The sequence below is a fragment of the Jaculus jaculus genome, chromosome 2 (genome assembly GCF_020740685.1).
Source record: "Jaculus jaculus isolate mJacJac1 chromosome 2, mJacJac1.mat.Y.cur, whole genome shotgun sequence".
NCBI lineage: Eukaryota > Metazoa > Chordata > Mammalia > Rodentia > Dipodidae > Jaculus > Jaculus jaculus.
The window spans coordinates 6,527,732-6,545,666 of record NC_059103.1 but is presented as its reverse complement, the minus strand read 5'-3'; the positions used below and the strand labels follow the sequence as shown (position 1 = coordinate 6,545,666).

Genomic DNA, 17,935 nt, shown 5'->3' with positions numbered 1-17,935 from the left:
TCTCTTTCCCTGGCTCTTCACCTAACTTTTTTCTTTTTTTGGTTTTTTTTTTGTTGTTGTTGTTTTCGAGGTAGGGTCTCACTCTGGCCCAGGCTGACCTGGAATTCACTGTGTATTCTAAGGGTGGCCTTGAACTCACAGCGATCCTCCTACCTCTGGCCCCCGAGTGTTGGGATTAAAGGCGTGCACCACCACGCCCGGCTTTCACCTTACTTTTTAACACTGGACCTGGAGCACTTGGCTATACTAGCTAGCCAGTGAGTCCCAGGGCCCCTGTCCCCTCCCCCATGCTGGGATTAGAGGAGTACATTATCATGTATAGCTTTTATGGGGAAATTCGTGAACCCAAAGTCAGGTTTTGAACTCGTGACTGAATTATAAACTCGGATCGGCACCACAAGCACTTGATGGCAAGCCTCTCCACAGCCCTTCCTTATATTTCCTGCACTAGAGACAGGCCAACTGAGCCTGGTTCATGCGCCTTTGCGTCTAGAGTGTTCTCTACAAGCATGTCAGGAAGAAAAGGAGCACAAGGGGAAAGAGGGGTGCAGGGGACCCATCTGGCTCCACCCCCACACTGCCCCTCTGCACACAACTACAGGAGGGCAGATGCTGCCTGGGCAGGTCAGGGCCCTGCCGCCCAAGGGGCCACCATGGGTGTGGCCCTCACTGCAGGGAAAGCTAGCTGACCAGGGCTGGCACCGGCAGAGAAGCTGCACTGGTCACAGAGGTCTCCAGACTAAACTGCCAGTGCTGGATAAGTCCAAGCGAAAGCATAGGAACCCCACTGGATGCCATCTCCCCTTTACTCCCTATCCTACAGGGTACAACTTTGTGACATGTGACTTCACTGTATCACTTTAGCAGAGAGAAGTAATTCATTGAAAAGCAAAACATGCAGCAGGGGGCGTGTGCCCAAGCCCCTCAGTGACAAGTGCCAGCTAAGCAAGGCATCGAGGAGGTGTTGCCCATCCCCCAGCGCCACAGCCTTCAACAGGAGTAACCCCGACAGAGTGCACAGCACCCGCTTCCTGTCCACAGTCCTGAAATGGGGACTCAGACATTCAGGTCAGGACCACGGACCCTGTAGTCCCCAGCTACTGTGGAGGCCAGCTGCCTCGCCTCCTTTGGCCTGAGTCACACCTGACACACGCGGGAGGGGGCAGGGCACCATCTCTTCAGGTCAGGGGTGGTAGGACGCACACAGGCTCAAGGCTGGCCGCGGGCCTGGCGCAGCGCTCGCCACAGAGCAAACCCAGCGCCCTTCTGGGGGGAGTGCAGCAGGGGCCGTGGTCAGGCATGCTGCGGGGGTCTGGGGAGGGGCACCCTGTACCCCCACCGGTCACCCAAAGCAGGGGCCCCTGGAGAGGGAGGAGGGAGCATCTCGAAGCACACAGGCGGGAGCTTGCTCATGGGCACACAGCCAGAGCAGCCCCGATATAACCCAGAACGCAAAGGCCAGGCCTGTGGAAACTCTGCAGGAAGTGACCAGCTCCACACTGGAGACGCCCCAGGGCAGGCAAAGAACATGACAAGCAAACAGCGGGCCCTGCACACACCCCGTAAGAAAGATGCTTCCTCGGAGAGCTACAGCCGTGGCAGGACGGCTGTCGCAAGGCCCGCTCCCCCGGCAGACCTGCGAGTCAGGCAGGGAAGGGAAAGGCATCTCCTCCACTTAGAAAATGCTGCAAGTTACCTTTCCCTGCTCGCACCCCGCAGGTCTGGAGCGGCAGCCATGTTGTGGAATATGAGGGTGCGTTGGAAACCGTACATCTCAAATGGGAAAATGGATTGTGCTCACCCGGTTGCAGAAGCCAATTTTCAATTGCTTAAAATAGTCATGATATTTTACCAAGGTAATTATACTCTTAGCTATCAGTAACAATTAACTCCTTAGACTGGAGCTGCTTAATAGAAGCCTCGAGATGAAACTGCGCGTTCCAAGCACTGTAAGCGTAAATGTCAAGCACACGCAGGCCCCTCGGAAGGGATGCTCTGGCTGAGCACAGCAGCTGGATCCAGGGCCGGGGGGCAGGAGGAAGGTACCTGTGATCTCCTCTCTGGTAGGGAGCTAGAGGTAAGCTGGAATGGGGGTGGGGGAAGGGCCGAGTCAGGCAAAGATGAGTAATCAAAACACCCCAAAGTTGAAGAGAAAGGAAGGGAGGAGGGTACTTAATAGGTTGATATTGTATATATGTAAGTACAATGATTGTAATGGGGAGGTAATATGATGGAGAATGGAATTTCAAAGGAGAAAATGTGGGGGGGGGATTAACACGGGATTCTTTTTATAATCATGGAAAATGCTAATAAAAATTAAAAAAAAAAAACACTCCAAAGTTGCTGGGCATGGTGGCGCACACCTTTAATCCCAGCACTCAGGAGGCAGAGGTAGGAGGATTGCCGTGAGTTCAAGGCTACCCTGAGACTACAGAGTGAATTCCAGGATAGCCTGAGCTAAAGTAAGACCTTATCTTGGGGGGGGGGGTAAACCACCCCAAAGCCCTAGGGCTGCTTCCGTAGGGCCTTTGGAGAAGGAGCACTCTCCTACCACAGGCAGAGCAGGGCAGGGTCCACAGGAGGGGAGCACCACCAGAAGACAAGGGACACTGCCCGAGGCATCAGTCAGAAAAGCACATGAGGCCTCTGAAGACTTGCCTAATGGAGAATGTCACCACACCAGCCAGCAAGGTGGGTCCCTGCAGCCAGCATCCCAGGGCTGTGCAGGTGATGGCTATCGACCAGCCTAACCCTCATCGGAGGGACAGTCGGTATAGATAATCAGTCAGTGGAAGGCAATCAATACCCACCTTCCAGCTCTCTCAGAGTGAGGCCAAGAGTGCAGAGCAGGTTGGGTGAGGCTAGTTTGGACGGAGAGCCATCAGCTTTCCCTCTGCAGAGACAGGAGCCCAATCAAGCACAGCAGCTCACCATGAAGGAAGAGCTGAGCCCAAGCCTCCAGGAGCCGCAGGAGCTCTGGGGAAGCGACATGGGAGCCAGGACTCCACAGGGGACAGACGCCACACTGGTTAGCACCATCATGGCCCAAATACCCTAACGGACATGAGGCCTGAACAGGCACAAGTCCACAGGAGCTTGGTGACACAGCAGAGGCCACTGCCACAAGGTGAACTCAGCCCATAAGAATACAAGCCACGTGGGCAGAGATGTGGGAATTACACGTACACACACCCACAGGCTATGGATGTCTCCAGAGAGCAAATGGCTCTTATACGACAAACAGCCGGGGGTGGGGTTCGACTCTGTCCTGCCCGGGCGGCTCTGGCTCCCCAAGTCCTCCTCATCACCACTGTCTACCCATGGCAGGGGCAGTCTTCAGAACACAGCATCTTGGGTGGAGAGATGGACAGGCAGTTAACTGCACTTCCCATGCAAGCACGAAGGTTTGAGGAAGCCTGAAAGGCTCAAGTGGGGATCTGCAGGCTTCATGTGAGCAGCTGGGCATGGCCCCACGCATCTGTAACCCCATCTGTGCACGTGCGCAGCAGAGACTGGGAAGCCACTGGGGTTCCTGGATTGCAGGCTCTGGAGTCATTGCACAGAAAACGAAACACAGGCGGGTGAGGAATGGAAGGAGACACCTCCTCTGGTCACTGCAGGCAAAACCACAGGGTAAAGCCCTAGCACTTACACGTGCACACTCCACTCAACATGGCTTCTACACACTGTCCATCCTCGAGCTCTAGGGTAGATGCCAAGTAATGCCCACTCAAAGGTGTCCACACCTTATTCCCTGGGATCTGTGAACGGGAACCTGTGAGCACGGGGACCATGCGGCTGTCATTAAGGGCCAGCTCGGTCCCAGGAGACTTAACAGCAGCAAGGTTTCTTAGAGGAGACAGAGGGACACGGTGGAGAGATCCCGAGACCAGGCGGGTCTCCAGGGCACTGGCTGGGGTGGACAGAAGAGGGACGCGTGAGAAGACCATGTCTGACTTTGTTTTCCCCCTGGCCACCCACAGGCAGGCAGGTGTCTGGAGTCTGTGTGGCACACAGCCTCGCTGGGAGGGACAAAGACCTCACTGCTGAGAAACGTGGTGCAGCAAGAGGGCTGCCCACGTAAGGACCTGACACGAAACGCCGTGGTCCCACTCCAAGGGACTGAGGACCATCCTACCGACTGGCTGCTTGCAGAAGGACTCACGTCTGAAGAAAGGGCTTTGTTACTCAATTCTGGAAAGTTTCACTCGAGACCGAGACACATGCAAGGAATCCTCTGAAGAGACAGAACAGTGTGAGAACTGGCAAGGGGCATGCGGAACTCAGGAAGCGATGTGGGAAGTGGGAGGAAACAGCCCACTTTGTAACAGCTTCCTAACCAGAAGGCTCCAGCCGCAGAGTCATTTCCATCGGACAGAACCATGAGCAGCCACACCTCACAGGCAGGCATATCCTCTCCCCAGGCCCCAGGCCCGCTCCCCATCAGGGTGAGGGTGGGCCTCTGCAAGACCACGTCCTGGAGACTGAGTCAGCTCTTCCTTCCTTATCTCAGGAAAGCTCCATGTCCCTGGTGGGGCTGTAACACTAAGAACCTTCACCTCACTGGAAGACCCCAGTGTACTGTAACAGGCATCAGAAAACATTGAAGCCACGTGCTGAGAGAGGCCAGGGAGCCGGCGCGAGGCTGGGATTCGGCACCTCTCCTGCGTACCAGACACAGAATACCGAGAGAGGCCAGGGAGCTGCCGCGAGGCTGGGATTCGGCACCTCTCCTGCATACCAGACACAGAATACCGGGAGAGGCCAGGGAGCTGCCGCGAGGCTGGGATTCGGCACCTCTCCTGCATACCAGACACAGAATACCGAGAGAGGCCAGGGAGCTGCCATGAGGCTGGGATTCGGTACCTCTCCTGTGTACCAGACACAGAATACCAAGAGAGGCCAGGGAGACGCCGTGAGGCATTCACTGAGAAAGAAAAGACGGCCACCATCATACTTCACCAAGATAAGACCCATGCCAGCATCCTCCACTGCTGGGGGCAACAGGGAACAGGAAAGCTACCCTGTCCCATAGGTCTGCAGAGGGCCAGAGGTTATAGGAAACGCTCCTGTGAGGCACTACAGCAGGCCAGTGGGGCAGGATGCATAAAAACACGGCTGGAGAGTAACTTTCGGTTTGCTGCTTTGTTGAGGCAGACTCTGCTACAGAGCCAGGCCTAAACTGGAACTCACAAGCTTCCTGCCTCAGCCTCCCAAGTACTGAGATTACAGGCGCATGCCACATGCCTGGCTCTGAAAGGATCTTTCTGGCTTTCCAAAGACTGTCATGACAATGTGGACTAACAAGACCCAGACAGCCTCACCAAACTGCCCAATGCAGCTGGTAAGGGGCCCCTGCCTGAGCCTGGGACTCAGGCCAGGGGCACAACGGGGGATGAGATGTGTGGACCATGGGCAAGAGACACACCCAGCTTCACCAGCTCTGGCTGGAGGCAGGGAGCTAGAGGGAAAGAACACGCAGGTATGGAGGTTGTAGGGCAGGCCAGGCTGCCCTTCGGCGAGCCATACCTTGGTTAGTAGCTGGACACGCTTCTGGAACCTTCGGGCCAGTGCCTCGTGGGCCTCCCGCTTCTTCCTCTCCTCGAGCAGCTGTCCGCTGACCTGCCGGACCTCCTCCTGGAGCTGCTGCTGGGCCTTCTCCAGCCCCCGAGCACTGCAGGGAAGGCAAGAGGGCAGAGGCATGAGGCCCGGCGTGACCACCACCCCAAAGGCAAGGACATGCCCCCCACTGCGAGCCCCATGGGGACAGCCTAAAATAGAGCTGCACGTGCGACCACCTCGCTGCCATTTCCACACTCCTGAATAGCTACTTAGCGCCTTTCAGGAGGTTCAGGATTTCAAATAGACACCCAGGGTGATCCCAGAACACGGTGGGAGGGGGAGGGAAGCGCAACTCCACACACAATGGGAAAAATTGTCAGCCACGCAGCGCTTCAAGACGGGACTTCTGAATGAGCTAAATTGCCAGCGCCAGCACTTCCCATGTGAATCACAGTCAGCACAGATGCGCGGCGCGGGGAGGGGGCCGAGCGCGCCCACGCAGCGGGCACGGGACAGAACACTGTGCCAGGAGAAAGCCCAGCCACACACAGCATGGGGCTGCTGCTGAGGGACACACCTGGGCACGCACGTCTTGGCCATCTCTTCACTTGTTTTTATTTCCTTCCTCCCTCCTTTTCTTTTTCCCTTCTTCCCTCCCCGTCTTTTCATAATCAGGAGATTAGACGTTAAGGCCTCATTCATGCTAGACAAGACTCTACCACTGAGCTACATCTCCAGCAGGTTGGGTGTGTGTGTGTGTGTGTGTGTGTGTGTGTGTGTGTGTGTGTGTGCGCGCGCGCGCACGTGTGTGTGTGTGTGTGTGTTTGGTTTTTTGAGGTAGAGGCTCACTCTAGCTCAGGGTGACCTGGAATTCACTCTGTATTCTCAGAGTGGCCTTGAACACATGGTGATACTGCCTACCTCTGCCTTCCAAGTGCTGGGCTTAAACACATGCACCACCACGCCTGCTTCTCCAGCACTTTTTATTCTGATTTTGTGTCTAAGTTGCACAGGCGAGCCTTGAACTTACTCTGTGGTCCAAGCTGGCCGTGAACCCGTAATCTTCATATCTCGGCCTCCTAAGAAGCTGAGATAATAGGCTTATGGCTCCAGGCTCTGCTCCTTTTTTCAATTCCCTCTTTCCTGTTGCACCGCTCCAGCCTTGCCCCCTTGGTCACTTCTCCAATAAGTCACATAAGAGTCTCCAACAGCCCGCCTCAGTCAATTGTCTCTCCATTGTTCACAGGCCTCTGAAGGCTGCCAGCAGCTCTCAAGCTGACCTTGAACATTCTAGCCAGGTGGCAAGGGGCCCTCAAACAGTACCACTCCTCCTCCATCAACGCCACCAGCTCCTGACAGCCCCACGCCCAGAACAGCTCGTGTGCCTGCTGGTCCTGCAGAAACTGACTCAGGACCCATGGTACAGTAAGAGGTGTCCAGGGATGCCAGCAGCAGACTCCACCAGTGTCTGAGTGATGTCCACCAGGTACACCCACAGAAGAACAAAGGCAGAACTGAGTGGAACAGCGGAGACAGTGGGAGCAGCTGCAGCAGGGCCCACCCCGCCCATCAAGATGGTCACACAGCAGGATGACCCAGTGAGAACATGGTGTAGGCGCTAGGTCAGGTTTCCTTGAGGAAGAAGTTTCTGCTGACTCCCAGGATTCCGTTACAGGGTGACATGAAGACACTGAGGCCACTCTGGAAACATGAACACCGGGGGTGGGTCCGTGAGGGATACCTGCAGTCTTAGAACATGCCTGGCACCCAATTATTTCTATGAGCTTTGACTACATGACTTCTGGTAAACCTTGATTTGCGAGGGTGCAAACCATGCTGCCACTGAAGGTGGTCTCCTCTACACGTCTATTTCTCAACTGTACAAGGGCCAACTTTTGTAAACTACAACTTAGATTCTTTAAACAGCCCAAGTATGATCTGAAATTATTCTCAGAACTTCAGGAGGGACCTGAGTGCTCCTGATCCAGCCAGGCATGTTGAAGAACCCTGCTCTGGGCCGACATGTGTGACCACAGGAGCTGAGCCCATCTTCTCATGCAAGGGGTCCTGGCACTGCATGGACTGTGCTGTCTGAGGAAGCCTGGTGCTGACACTTAATCCCAGTGACAGTCAGCCAACTGCCACCTCCACCTCTAGGTGTGCCATAACCAAAAATCTACGGCAAATATTCACAGGAGACAGATGTATTAAGAGGCTATTTTGAGTTCCAGTTCAATTTAAAACTATTCATAGACCAATTTAATAATCAAGGACTGTGAAATCGACTCTTGAATCATTGAATTCAGGTGGGGAAGTTCACAAGCACTTTAAATCACTGCTCCAGAGTGGGTAATTCAATTAGAAGAATGGCAGCGTCCGCCTTGCTGCTTTAAGAGTGACAGGCAGAGGGCGGCACCGGGGTCAAAGGGACACTCTGTCCTTAGCACGGGTGGTCAGGCAAGCATTTCAGGGGGCCTGCCCATCCCAATCCTGCATTTGGGGAGCCCTGCCCACCTGGAACAGGTGCAAGAATGTTCGAGATCACACGATAGCCACTGAATCTCAGGGACTGTAAGGCCAGGCCTCAGCACAGCAGGGCCAGACAACGGGCAGAGTCTGAGCTGGCTACCGGTCCTCATGCTGCAGCCGGGGCCTGGTCACAGGCATAAAGGTGCCTCAATCCCACCACCCCTGTATTAGGGATCAAACCCAGGGCCTCATGAGTGCTGGGCAAGTGCTCTACCCACTTGCTACAGGCCCAGCCCACAGTTCTGAAGCGTGTGTGAGTGTTCACACACATACAAATGCACATACAGGTGCAGGCGAACATGCATGGAGAGGCCAGAGCGCAATCTCAGGTGTGACTGCTCATGTGCCGTCGTCTTTTTTATTTTGCACACAGGGTCTCTCATTGGCCAGGACGTCACCACTCAGACTAGACAAGCTGTCCAGTAGCCACAGGGATCCTCCTGTCTCCACCTCCCCAGCTACCTAGGATTACAGACATTCCTCACCATACCTAGCATTTTTCAGATGGATTTATGGGGCTCAAACTCATGTCTTTATGCCTGCAAGGCACACTCTTCACTGAGCCATCTCCCCAACCCAAGATTTACTCTTGGTATCAGAGCAGCTTTCATCCACTGAGGAAGGCAATACATGAAGTCAGAGAGTACACAGTCCTCCAGGAGACCACCAGACAGCAGGCAGGGTTGCAGGCCCTAGAACTGACCACACAGCAGAGGTGAGACCCTTCAAGAGCCACTAGGCTAAACACAGTGCAAACTCTGCAAGTCCAGTTCACAAGGCAGGCTCAGGGTTCCCGGCACTATATATATTGGGAACTCCAGTGTGGCACATAGCCAAGAGACAGCCCTCCATGTATCTGTCAGCAGGGTCTTCCCAGGGCCCTCACAAGGGGCCTGCCTCCCCAACCCAACCATACACATGCATTCAGTGTACTGACATGTGGTACTGCCAGCTGGGCAGAGAATTGTGGACAGGGCAACTGAAGGGTGGAAGAACTCTCACGCCACACCACTCAGACGCCAAGTGCAGGGGGCAGCTGCGACTCCCGAGGCTACGGGCCAGTGGGCAATCGGGGTCACTGCTGAAGAGAGGGCCTGCGAGGGCTGGGCTACCTCTGAGGACGGCCAACGCCACAGGCCAGTTCAGCCGATGTGCAGGAATGGGGACGTGTGTGAAGAGTTGGGCAGACTGCACATGGAGCCCTGCTCCTCCTCTGGCACCCGCTGCAGGCGGGTGAAGGTGCTGGCTGGCATGGAGACGTGGGCTGCAGGTGTGAGCACTGCAGAGTGGACCGCAGAAGAAAGAGCAGGAGACTGTGGCAGAAGAGAGACAAAGGCCCCGCAAGAAACAAGTGTGGCGGAAGGAACAAAACACTCACAGGCCCAGCAGGCGGGGTGCAGCAGTCAAGGGGCTGGGAGCAGGGTGGCCTCTATATCTCAGGCACTCCTGGCTCAGCATGGAAACAGGAGCTGGCTGAGGGTCTCAACGTGAATGATGGGAAGCAGAGAGGCTGGGCTGGAGAGAGGGCGCAAAGGATAAGAGCACTTCTTCTGCAAGCATAAGGGCCTGAAAGACTGCTGATGTCTGAGTTCCAGGACCCACGTCAACAGCTGGCATCAGCAGACTCTGTAAGCCCAATTCTGTAGGGTGGCAGAGACATGGGGAAGGTACAGAAGAAACTCCAGCTCAAATAAGAACAGGCCAAAGAGCAGTGCAGTGGAACACCGTGACCACAGGCGGGCATGTCCTGCCGCAGAAAACAGCCACGCAGCGCGCAGCATGGACACATGCACGTCCCCACCCCCACGCAGCGCGCAGCATGGACACATGCACGTCGTCACCGCACCCACGCAGCGCACAGCACGGGCACATGCACGTCGCCACCCCACCCACGCAGCGCGCAGCACGGACACATGCATATCGTCACCGGACCCACGCAGCGCGCAGCACGGACACATGCATGTCGTCACCCCACCCACGCAGCGCGCAGCACGGGCACATGCACGTCGTCACCCCACCCATGCAGCGCGCAGCACGGACACATGCACGTCGTCACCCCACCCACGCAGCGCGCAGCACGGACACATGCACGTCGTCACCCCACCCACGCAGCGCACAGCACGGGCACATGCACGTCGTCACCCCACCCACGCAGCGCACAGCACGGGCACATGCACGTCGTCACCACACCCACGCAGCGCGCAGCACGGGCACATGCACGTCGTCACCCCACCCACGCAGCGCGCAGCACGGGCACATGCACGTCGTCACCCCACCCACGCAGCGCACAGCACGGGCACATGCACGTCGTCACCCCACCCACGCAGCGCACAGCACGGGCACATGCACGTCGTCACCACACCCACGCAGCACGCAGCACGGGCACATGCACGTCGTCACCCCACCCACGCAGCGCACAGCACGGGCACATGCATGTCGTCACCACACCCACGCAGCGCGCAGCACATGCACGTCGTCACCGCACCCACGCAGCGCACAGCACGGGCACATGCACGTCGTCACCACACCCACGCAGCGCACAGCACGGGCACATGCACGTCGTCACCCCACCCACGCAGCGCACAGCACGGGCACATGCATGTCGTCACCACACCCACGCAGGGTGCAGCACGGGCACATGCATGTCGTCACCCCACACAGCGCGCAGCACGGGCATATGCACATCCCCACCCCCACACAGCCGTGTGGTTAAACCAGGGAGGTCAAGAAGCAAGGGAAGGTCAGAAGGACGAGAAGAGTGGACAGGCAGGAGCCTCTATGGGACAGTCAAGAGGCGTGACACCCAAGCACAGAAGGCCCTTTCCACACCCCATTGGCTGGCCTGCAGAGGAGGAGTCGGCCTCGGGAAGCACTAGGGCCTGCGTATTATGTATGGGGAGTGACATGCAGGCAGAGGGGTGTGCTCCAGAGGCCAGGCCCATATAGAGGGTGGAGGCCTGTGGACAGACTGAAGTGATGGACTATAACCTTCAAATGGGTGCCTGGAAGCCAGCACCAAGGCTTCTCAAGCCCCACTCTCCACATGGCCCTAGGCATCCAGGAATGCAGGGGGATGAAGCCAGGAGCTCAGGTTGAAAGGTGGCCTCTGCCTCTTCTCCCCACAGGCCTGCGGAGGGGCTCGACAGCGGGACGCCTTTGAGCCACCTCATCCAGCTCCATCCCAGTCGGCTTCCCGAGTCTGCAGCTCCTTTCCCCAGGGGGATCTCTCCATTCAACTCCAGTCTTTCTTCTGAGGAAGAAAAGAGGGAGTTCATAAAAAATTAAACCTCTAGCTCAGCAACACACTGAACTCCGAGGGCAGCGGCATTTCCGCGGACCTTTGGGACATCAGAAAGAGGCTCTGGGTGCTTCAAGGAGAAGCAAGGCATGTTTATCGACCGATGCCTTTCTGAGGCAGCATCTACTGGCAGAAAAGAAGTCCAGGCCTTTGAGAGCCATCTGAGGATGGGCTGGCCACTGGCGCTCCCTTTCATGTGTGTGCCATCAGAAACGCCAGCCTAAGAATATCTACTTTCAAGGAACAAGGACGGGGCATGAGACATTCCAAAGCGGCAGGAGACATTTTAACAACCCTCTCCAAGACACAGCTGTTTCCAGCTCCTCTTACATGGGACAGTAACTCACAATCCTGTGATGAGCTTTCCCCCAGCTCTAGCCCAGCACTTGGCACACACACACAACAGGGGCTTCAGATGATGTGGCCATCACAGACCACACCAGCTGGCAAGGGGCTATACAGAGTCACAATGACCCAGATGAACAAAGTCAGTACACAGAGTCACAATGTCCCAGATGAACAAAGACTGTACACAGAGTTACAATGTCCCAGATGAACAAAGACCGTACACAGAGTTACAATGTCCCAGATGAATAGTACACAGATTCACAATGTCCCAGATGAACAAGGACTGTACACAGAGTCACAATGTCCCAGATGAACAAGGACTGTACAGAGTCACAATGTCCTAGATGAACAAGGACTGTAATAGTGACAATGTCCCAGATGAACAAGGACTGTACGCAGAGTCACAATGTCCCAGATAAACAAGGATTGTACACAGAGTCACAATGTCCCAGATGAACAAAGTCTGTACACAGAGTCACAATGTCCAGATGAACAAAGACTATACACAGAGTCACAATGACCCAGATGAACTAAGTCTGTACACAGAGTCACAATGTCCAGATGAACAAGGACTGTACACAGAGTCACAATGTCTAGATGAACAAGGACTGTACATAGTCACAATGTCCTAGATGAACAAGGACTGTACACAGAGTCACAATGTCCCAGATGAACAAGAACTGTAGAGTCACAATGTCCCAGACGAACAAGGACTGTACACAGAGTCACAATGTCCCAGGTGAACAAGGACTGTACACAGAGTCACAATGTCCTAGATGAACAAGGACTATACACAGACTCACAATGTCCTAGATGAACAAGGACTGTACATAGTGACAATGACCCAGATGAACAAGGACTGCACACAGAGTCACAATGTCCAGCTGAACAAGGACTGTACACAGAGTCACAATCTCCTTTATGAACAAGGACTGTACACAGAGTCACAATGACTCAGATGAACAAGGGACAACACACAGAGTCACCATGGCTCAAATGCCTGGTTCAGAAACAGAGTTAATAGTCCTTTGTGGCAATGGCCAGGCCCCACTTGAGAGCTAAGTATGACTTCTGTCTGAAGGTTTGTGTTGCCCAAAATGGTGAGATCTAATCTCTCCAAAGTGATGGTGTTGGAGGTGAGGCCCTAGTGGGCAGGCATGGTGAAAGGGAGCCCTGGAGATGGGGTGACTCAGTCTCTAAGAGACAACTGGGGACTGTTTCCTCACTGTTAGCCAAGGAAGCCATCTGTCTGCACCATGACCGGATACAGAATCATGAGGACATTGTGTTCATGTTTGGCAGCCCAGACCGTGGAAGTGTTGTGACAGAGCACAATTCACTGACAGCTTCACCTGGAAGAGAGGTGCCACACAGGTAGAGCCACCTGGGAAGCCTTTCTGATGACTTTCAAAGTGCTACTTGACAGCACGCGCCAACGGCGAGCTGTGGCTGCCAATGGGTGAACACAGAAAAGAAATCACAGGTGAGCAATGGTTTAGTAATTCCTCTCTTGTATGAGGCTAGGAAAGCAACAGTAAAATTATATTCAAGGGCTGGAGACATGGCTTAGCAGTTTATGCATTTGCCTGCGAAGTCTAAGGACCCCAGGTTCAATTCTCCCACATAAGCTATAGGCACACGATGGCACATACATCTCGAATTCATCTGTAGTGGCTGGAAGCCCTGGCGTGCCCATTGTCACTCACTCACTCTCTTCCCTCTCTCTCCCTCCCTCCCTTCCTCTCTCTCTGACAATAAATAAATTTAAAAAAAAATTCTAAATCATGAAAAAAAATCTGTACTCAAACTGTTGTGCAATCCCTGAAAGCATCCTCATTCCTAGAGAGCCTATGAACATAGATCAAACCCTTCCAGCACAAATGATATCTAACCATGGGCTTTTTGTGATGACTAAATGCAGAGCTCAGCGCTGAATCACCTCTGTGAGGCCACAGTGTTCCCACTAGGAGACATGGCTGCTCACCATCCCAGGCCTCTGGGCACTGTGCCTAGTGCAGCCCATGGCACTATGGGACAGCACATACATTATGTCAAGACAGGTTAAGCCACCACCACCAGGTACCTCTGTCTCGAGCATAAAAGCCCCAGTCAGCATGATGCAGCCCAGTCCCCACCCCACGTGAAGAGAAGCATGTGGGGTGCAGATCACCTCTACAGCCAAGGCCTCGGTACAGGACTGCTATCCCACTTCGCCTACAGCCCCAAATCATAGCAGAAGCAGGTGAGCATGTCTCTCATTGAGTACCCAGGAGCTGAAAGAAAATTCCAGACGTCTGACTGTCCAACTTGTGAGGAATAGAAAAGACCCAGAGCAGGATGGAGTAGAGTCATGGCCCCAGAAGTAGATAAGGGGATGAGGACCAACTGGTCCTACCAACAAACTGGCCCTAGTGTGTGGGCCAGGTCCCACTACTGAGGGGTAGCCATCATGATTTATTAGTGCATGAGCTGGGGACAAGTTAGAAGGAAAGGGGAGGCCACAGTCCTCTAGGACAGCAGGCAAGATGAATCTGTGGGAAAAAAAGCTTTGAAAAGGACAGAGACAAGCAAGGGCAAAGTGATGTCAGAGAGGGCAGAGGGTGTTCAGAAGCCCCTGCAATCAAAAGGACAAAAAGGAAGTGACAAGAAAGTGCACTAAGGGCCAGCCAGGTAGAATCTTTCAAGGAGGCCGGCCTTCAATCCCAGCCCTCAGAAGGCCAAGGTAGGAGAATCACTGTGAATTCTAGGCCAGCCTGAGAATACATAGTGAATTCCAGATTATCCTGGACTAGAGCGAGTCCCTACCTCAAAAAACCAGAAAGAATGTTCCAATGAGAGGACCACGCCAGGTTGGGTCACCACTCAAGAGGGATCCTGCAGATGCTGGCACTGCTGGCAACTGAACCCCAGAAGGCTCAGGCCTGGTTTCTGGCAAACGTGGCTACTGGGCATGTAATGAGGAGACATGGAGCTACCATACAGAAGGCATGGAGGCATATGTTGGTCTAGCCAGATGGGCTCTCACTCAGGGATGGATTGGTCTCAGCCTTCCTGCGACCCATCAAGTACTCTGTACTGCATAACCAGTGGCTCTTTTTTCACAGTTGCCCTAGAAAGGCTTTCATCTCCAAGAGACTTGCAACCAACCCATAAATGGTCTCAGCACCAGCAGAGACACTCACAGGGGCTATCAGCACCATGGCAAGGTGGCCCAAGAGCTGCCCCGGAGATAGCCATACCAGGAGTGTGTCCCCCGCCAAGACTGAAAGGTGACCTGATAATGAGCAGATGGACATACACAACACATCACAACCTGCTTCACTGAACATACACGGGCCGAAAGGAGGCAGAGAGGAAATGGGCAGTCAAGGTGGCCAGCAGCCCATTGCCTTTTCCCTGAGAAGGGCTTTCCATGTGAAAGGACACTTCTGACACAGGATATGAGGTGGCCTCTACAGGAACATGAGGGAAATGCACATGTGGAGCAAGCCTCATGAAACCTTCTCCTGTACGGCTGGCCTGAACCACGAGGGCATTCACACAAAGGGTTCAGAACCTTCTGCTGTACAGCTGGCCTAAACCACGGCGGGCGTTCACACAAAGAGTTCGGAACGGCTGGCCTAAACCACGGCAGGTGTTCACACAAAGGGTTCGGAACCTTCTCCTGTATGGCTGGCCTGAACCACAGCGGACGTTCACACAAAGGGTTCAGAACCTTCTCCTGTATGGCTGGCCTGAACCACAGGGGAATTCACACAAAGGGTTTGGAAATTTCTCCTTTACCACTGACCTGAACCACAGCAGGCATTCACACAAAGGGTTTGGCATCTTTTCCTGTATGGCTGGCCTGAACCGCAAGGGGCGTTCACACAAAGGGTTTAGAAACTTCTGTACGGCTAGCCCGAACCACAAGGGGAATTCACACAAAGGGTTTGGAAACTTCTCCTGTATGGCTGGCCTGAACCAAAGTGGGCATTCACACAAAGGGTTTGGAATCTTCTCCTGTATGGCTGGCCTGAACCACAAGGGGCGTTCACACAAAGGGTTTGGAATCTTCTCCTGTACAGCTGGCCCGAACCACAAGGGGCGTTCACACAAAGGTTTGGAACCTTCTCCTGTAAAGCTAGCCCAAACCACGAGGGGCGTTCACAAAAAGGGTTTGGAACCTTCTCCTGTACGGCTGGCCCGAACCACGAGGGGTATTCACACAAAGGTTTGGAACCTTCTCCTGTACGGCTGGCCTGAACCACGAGGGGTATTCACACAAAGGTTTGGAACCTTCTGTATGGCTAGCCTGAACCACGAGGGGCGTTCACACAAAGGGTTTGGAACCTTCTCTTATACAGCTAGCCAGAACCACGATGGGTGTTCACACAAAGGGTTTGGAAACATGTGGGAGAAACAGGCAGCAGGTGGCAGTCTTGCCCCAGCTCCTGCTGCAGGGCAACCAGGTGCAGGCTCAGAAAGCATGGCAAGCTCCCCCAATGCCCTCAATGCCCAGGCTCAGCATGGCATGCAGCAGTCTTTATTGATGCCGTCTAATTCCAATCATCAATGTCTCCCGGTGTCATTACACAATTTTCTGAAAGAATAAAAAAGACCAAGCAGCGGAAACAAAACCAGAGAATGAGAAAAGCAAAGTCTGAAATAATTGCCAATCAAAGGCATGGCTGAGGGGGCAGGGGAGGAGGCCCGAGCCTGGCCCATCACCACTGAGCTGCTCTGATGAGCGCTGTCCAGTCTCATGAATTCCAATCACCAAATTCAATTTGCATTTCAGATGAACAGAGGCCACCCAGCAAATGCTGTCATCTGACCTTGAAATGTGAATGGGAAAATCACCCCTCCCCAATTCAATTTGCTCCAACCATAACAAACTACCCAATTCAGCTGAGCAGCTACCAACCAGAAATGCCAAGGTGGGGCAGAGCTCACCCACAGGCTACCAGGACTCAGAACTGAGGATGGGAGACCAGAGGACAGGTCACCCGTCCTGCCTGACTTTTGGGGAGGAAAGCAGTAGACACATAACTTAGATATTCAGAAGTGTGAGGCTCCAGAATGCAGCATTTGCTCTGTATTCTGGAGGCATCCTGGAGCCACCAAGGTATCTTCACCCTGGTGTCAGCTATAGAAACAGACACCTGGAAGGCCGTGGTGCTCCTGGGGGATTGGTCACATGCCTCGGCATGCCACACCTCAGGCTGGCTAATCCTCAGCAGGCCCCCACCCTCTCCCACCTCCCACTTGTCCAAGGCCCGGACTAGCTCCTTTCCTGGCCCAAACTCTGGGAAGATACATGCAGAAAGTGGGGAGAGCAGGAGCCAGGAAGAACGGAGCACATGGCAATGGCCTTCCAGCAGAAACCGGGACCCGAGGAGGGCTTGGGCACCTCAGGGTGAGGGCAACACGACAAAAGCACCCAAGAGTAGGGGGCCCCAAGGAAGGGGCTGTTGCCGTGAACAAGGGTGGCAGCCCCTTGGGGCCCAGGTCTCTGCCGCTCTTCTAGACCTTGAGTTCCAACCGAAGTCTACCAAGCTCCCTCCACACAGAACTTCCAGGAAATGAGGGTGCCACTGCCCGTGTCCACCAGCCCCACACTGTGCAATCACCTACCACTGCCAGCCATTCCCCCATCACTGCCAGCACCACACTCTATCTAGCAGCACCCTCGTACGGATGAAGAAGGACGTCTCCTGGGCAGAGAGCTGGAAGGAGGAGATGCAGGAATGGCAGTAGCCAGGACTCCTGCGTTAGATGGGGACCCCTCAGGCTGGATGGGCAGCTCATGCCAGCACAGCTCAGGCCTTCCTCTGCACCTTCCCTCTCTCACTGGGCTGTACCTCTAAGCTTCGTTCATGTGCCCATCCAACCTCTAGACGACACAGGGTGAGGGGGTCAGTGGATCCCTGCGACCATATGCGTAACGGCCTGAGAATCAGATGATGTCAGGATGTGTACTTGGTGCTGAAGCAGTAGCAAGCCCTGATGTTGCTGTGGTTGCAGGCGAGCTGTATCCCCCACAAGAAACATGAATGGGGTGGTTCGTAAACAGGATGGAGAGACCTTAAGAGATGGCATGGGAATGGAACTTCAAAGGAGAAAGGGGGGGGAGGGAATTACCATGGGACATTTTTTTATAATCATGGAAAATGTTAATTAAAATTTAAAAATTAAAAAAAAAAGAGAGAGATGGCA

The 17,935-nt window shown here is 54.4% G+C and overlaps 1 protein-coding gene across 7 annotated transcripts in view; it reads right to left on the bottom strand.

Annotated features, from left to right (window-relative positions):
* The window catches only part of Mad1l1 (mitotic arrest deficient 1 like 1), a 345,185-nt gene that overhangs the window by 192,899 nt on the left and 134,351 nt on the right, over positions 1-17,935 (bottom strand). For 5 of the 7 annotated variants that reach the window (XM_045143912.1, XM_045143914.1, XM_045143911.1 and 2 more), the window contains one exon: positions 5,530-5,674. In XM_045143912.1, the coding sequence (XP_044999847.1) occupies positions 5,530-5,674 (145 nt within the window). Of the gene's footprint in view, positions 1-5,529; positions 5,675-5,924; positions 5,943-11,695; positions 11,701-17,935 lie in introns of those variants that run through there. The other 2 variants (XM_045143918.1, XM_045143916.1) reach the window with 2 other exon arrangements.